Raw genomic sequence first — 4,345 nt, 5'->3', positions numbered from 1 at the left:
TGAGTGAGATACCGCTATTACTTACTCTACGCGAACGCACACACTCCTGACCTTTCGTCGTGAGACCTGCGCGTGTCCATCTATATAAGACTGCTTCATAGCCACGGTACGATCCACTGTGCCCGTCTTCTTCGCTCCAACGCCAACTCTACTTTCTACTCTCTCACGCACCCGTTCGCTCTTTTTAGCGGTTCCTATCGGTTTATCTCTTTCCGACCAACTGATAGACTACTCTTCCAGCCGATTGGTGGCACCACGGTATGCTCGGTTAATATCGTTCACGTACTTACGTATCGTATCGTATCGCGCTCGCGTCCATCTTGCGTTCGAGATATCGAATCGTCTCGGTGGCAACAGAGCTATACTTCGTCCAGCAAACGAAGACTCGAATCAACAAAACCACGTGACTCACCTCAGGGCCGTAACGATGCGAGTGTTAGATTATGCATTGTGGGGGGGGCCTCAAATTACCAGTTAATATAATAATTTCTGATCTGTGGTGAATTGTTAGTTCTATTTAATGGTTCTAAGGTTTGCAGTAATTTCTTAACGGATGCTCTGGTATCAGTTTGTCAACATTTTGTCAAGTATTTTTGTGTTTAGAGTCGAAACTTTCGATTCACTATACGACAAACCTATGAGACACTCCTGACCAGAGACACGAGCGGACCAATAAGATCGTATCGCAGTCATATGGTTTTGTTTATTCAAGTCTTTCGTCTCGCTGAACGAACTATAGACGCTTATGGACGTTGGTTGCTAATATGAATTCGAATAAAGCAGTATTTTAAGTACAATGAAAGAACTTAACAAATACAATTTTATAAAGATCGATCGTAAGGTAGATTGGTACTCGTTCGTAGCAATATTCTGCTGACTTTGACGTAGCGATCTTCGATTTCTTTTTTCGCGCGCGATGTTTCCCTCGTCCTCTCGAACCTTTAAGCCAATCAGAGGCAGTGGCTGTGCTATCCTTTGGGTGTCCCTTCTCTCTCGCGTGGTCTTCCGCGTTTTCGCGCCATTTTCGGGGAGTGGTAGTGGAAAGCGCGCTTTTTCGTTACGACACGGTGGGCACACGTGGGAAAAGAAAATATGCCCTGCGATTAGTTTTGGGCCTTGATTTCTTTCCTGTTTAAAGCTCTTCCTAAAATTTTTCCCAATTATCTCAGTAGCATTGTAATCTTATCTGATATACATATCACTACATAATAAAAGGCCTTTTAAATTTCACTGCCTATAGAATCTCCATATTTCGATTCCATGCCTATGTTCACACCATATGATATACATGTCGTTGGTAGACTTGCAACAGGTTAATCCATCTTATGGTGTTTTGTTTTATGGCGCATCTCCATGCTCGTCCATGAATTTTCGAAATTTGAAATCGTGATTAGTTCAAATGAAAAGTTTATTCGTTACAAAAAGTATTTTACGCATAAAAGCAAGCTTAGTCAATTGTAATTCCTAGGCTTTATATAATCTTTGTGTTGTGACAATTGTTCCCGCTCTTTTTACGATCCGAAGAAATTGTAGACGCAACAAATTCAACTGTTTTATGACGAGGTAAGCAAATAGTTTACATGCATGAAAATTATACCTCGATATATTAATTATATAATTTTTAAATTACGCTTTATTCGTTGCTTGCGACAATCGTAAGCGTAAAGTATTCGTTCACAAGCGAATTATATTTTGGTGACGAATTAAAAATACCGCAAGTTAATTGAAACATTTTATTCATATTTTTTAAGCAAAAACACAAGAAAATTCAAGTACACTTATTCCTTACACGTTTACTTTACTTCAACTAAAATGTAATTATACGATAACATGACTCGTGCAAGATGTAATGTTAATGCCTATGTGCTTAATGAATGTATGCATGTCAGTTGTAAATACGCAATGAACATGTTAGTTGACGTATGAGAAAAAAAAAAAAAGGTCAATGTACTTGTTTCGGTATGCGTGCTCAGATAAAACCGTCAACGTCACGGAACATAACAAGCTCCGCTTAATCGCTATCATTTTCTTATTTTAACAAATTTCAACTGTTCACAAATCACTTGACGACCCCTTATTCTCATATCAAGGGGGATGCTCTGAAATGGTTACAAAAATGGTAGCCGCAGAATAAGGCACACAATTGATGCAACGTGCATGTAGTATAGCAATATATTTATCTTTAATGGTATTTGGATGTCAATGAATTTCTATAAGTATATGGATCGTCCTGAACATTATGTTATGCATATGATGCCTAGGGAATCTAAAGCTTTGCAGGAACGATTGTGCCTATATTGTTGTTGTGATAATAGTTTTATCATTATTATTACCAGTATAATTATTATTATTATTACCATTATAATTATTATTAATATTATTGTTATTGTTATTATTATTAATATTATTATTATTATAGTTGATGTTACTAATGCTCGGATGATCAGTAGTTTTGTATATACAGGTTTTTTGAGGTATGTTTCGCACCTTATGATATGGGGTGTATGTATATATGATTTTCACGAACCACGTCTATCAATCAACTTATATAATATGCAACCTGAGGTATTCGATCTACTTGACACAACTCAACTAAAGCGTGAACTATGTTGTAACAAGTGCAATTTCCGTACGTGTACATTTATGTGTATAGGGTGAAATGTGCTCTCCTATTTCAGATTCAAACATCTATTACAAAACAACATGCTCGTCCTTTACTCACATAACAAAAACCAGTAATGTAATTCAGTTTTTTTTTTTTTATAAGTTTCACCTATATACATCTTATGTCAGCTTGTAACAGCTACCATTACAGTTAATTAGTTTGCTGCTTTACCAATTCACATAGTATCTTCAAACGACTACTCTGCACCTAGCAGGATGTATGACTGTATCCTGTATTGCTGTTGTACACTATTATCCAAAGCATAGCACAATTATTCAACCGTATCCGAAATCCGCTAGTCTCATTTCTTTTGTTGTTCTGGAAATTTAAAAACGAAGAACGCACGTTACGGATTACAATTCTTACGTTTAAAATTGTCTACAAGCAGACCTGGGCAAATTTCATTCGATAGGAAAATAAGAAATATCTATTTGAAATAACTTTTCAGTCTTTGGTTTCCCCGCAACGTTGATTCGAAATAACCGAAATATCGATTTATTTGGAATAATGGATACACGAGAACCTATTGGATACCTTTTATAATTAGAATTTGTATTAATCTGTGGTTTTCAAATTGTTTTTCAAAGGCACCGCGCTAAAGAAACGAGAAAATTTCTGCGCCCGAAATGTGTAAAGAAGCGAGTGTTGGCTTCATTTTAACTCACTCAAAATTAAGATGCATCAAAGATAAAAAATTACTTAAAGAAAGTCTGAATATTGCAAAATGATGATGAAAGTCCAAGTAAAATAATTGTAAAGGGTCTTTTAATGAGAGCTATCGAATGTATCTTCACTTCCAAGTCTCGTATTCCGAATAAATGTACAAATAATAAATTATTATAAAATGTGTATTTAAGGTTCTTCTGACGAATTTCATTCATAACAATGCGATATATTTAATATAGAATCGTAGAGATAATTGAATATTTGAACTCGAATCTTGAGTTTTACTAACCTACCTGGATGTTTACCTAATGCATCATTGGACGATTACAATCTTTATTGTTAAACATCTCATAAACAATTGAGCGTTGACTCCCGGTAAGAGTCTATGGAAGCGTTTTTTTAAGGGTTTATACAAGATGTTTCAAAAAGATGGGAAAAGCCAAAACATACAAATTCCCCGTACGAAAAGAAATCGAAAAGCCTTTTACTGTTCGAAAATCTGAGGCCTCGTTCTCGAGATACAAGCAATTAAAGTTTAGCGACGGGGGTTCCCGGGTCGCGCCATATCTCAGTCAGCTGATCGCCCGGCGCCATTTGCACGCATTCAGTTTTTGCTCCCCTAAAATCTCTTATTAAAAGACCCTATACAACTTTCTTGGACTAGAAAATTAGAAACGGGAGCATTTATTAAAATAGATATTTAAAAATATACTTCCTCGGTTATTAAAAACTTTAATCGCGAATGTATTAATTTGAAAACACTGTAATAAATCGTTATCGTCTCGTGTATTTGAAACTGTAAGTACATACGATGGACGGTTCTTATATTAATTTCTTTCTCGTTTCGAATCGTTATCACTTCGTCGTTTCAATGACGCGAACAGATTTGCAATCCCATCCATTACGACAAACAGAACATTCCATTTTTAGAACACGTCGGTTATTTCCAATAGCACTTTGTTATTCCATTAGTTTAAATACAGAAATATCGTTTTTAAAAGTTATTTCACAAAT

The 4,345-nt window shown here is 35.9% G+C and overlaps 1 protein-coding gene across 1 annotated transcript in view; it reads left to right on the top strand.

Moving 5' to 3' along the window:
• The first annotated feature begins 1,389 nt into the window (after positions 1-1,389).
• The window catches only part of LOC122396525, a 43,712-nt gene continuing 40,756 nt past the window's right edge, over positions 1,390-4,345 (top strand). The window contains exon 1 of the mRNA XM_043395035.1: positions 1,390-1,563. Within this exon, the coding sequence (XP_043250970.1) occupies positions 1,556-1,563 (8 nt within the window). The 5' untranslated portion in view covers positions 1,390-1,555. The remainder of the gene's footprint in view (positions 1,564-4,345) is intronic.

Source organism: Colletes gigas, unplaced genomic scaffold (assembly GCF_013123115.1).
Source record: "Colletes gigas isolate AHSC1104 unplaced genomic scaffold, ASM1312311v1 Colletes_gigas_Sc00007, whole genome shotgun sequence".
NCBI classification, from domain to species: domain Eukaryota; kingdom Metazoa; phylum Arthropoda; class Insecta; order Hymenoptera; family Colletidae; genus Colletes; species Colletes gigas.
Note: the sequence above shows the minus strand (reverse complement) of the source record. Positions and strands in the feature narration are given on the sequence as shown.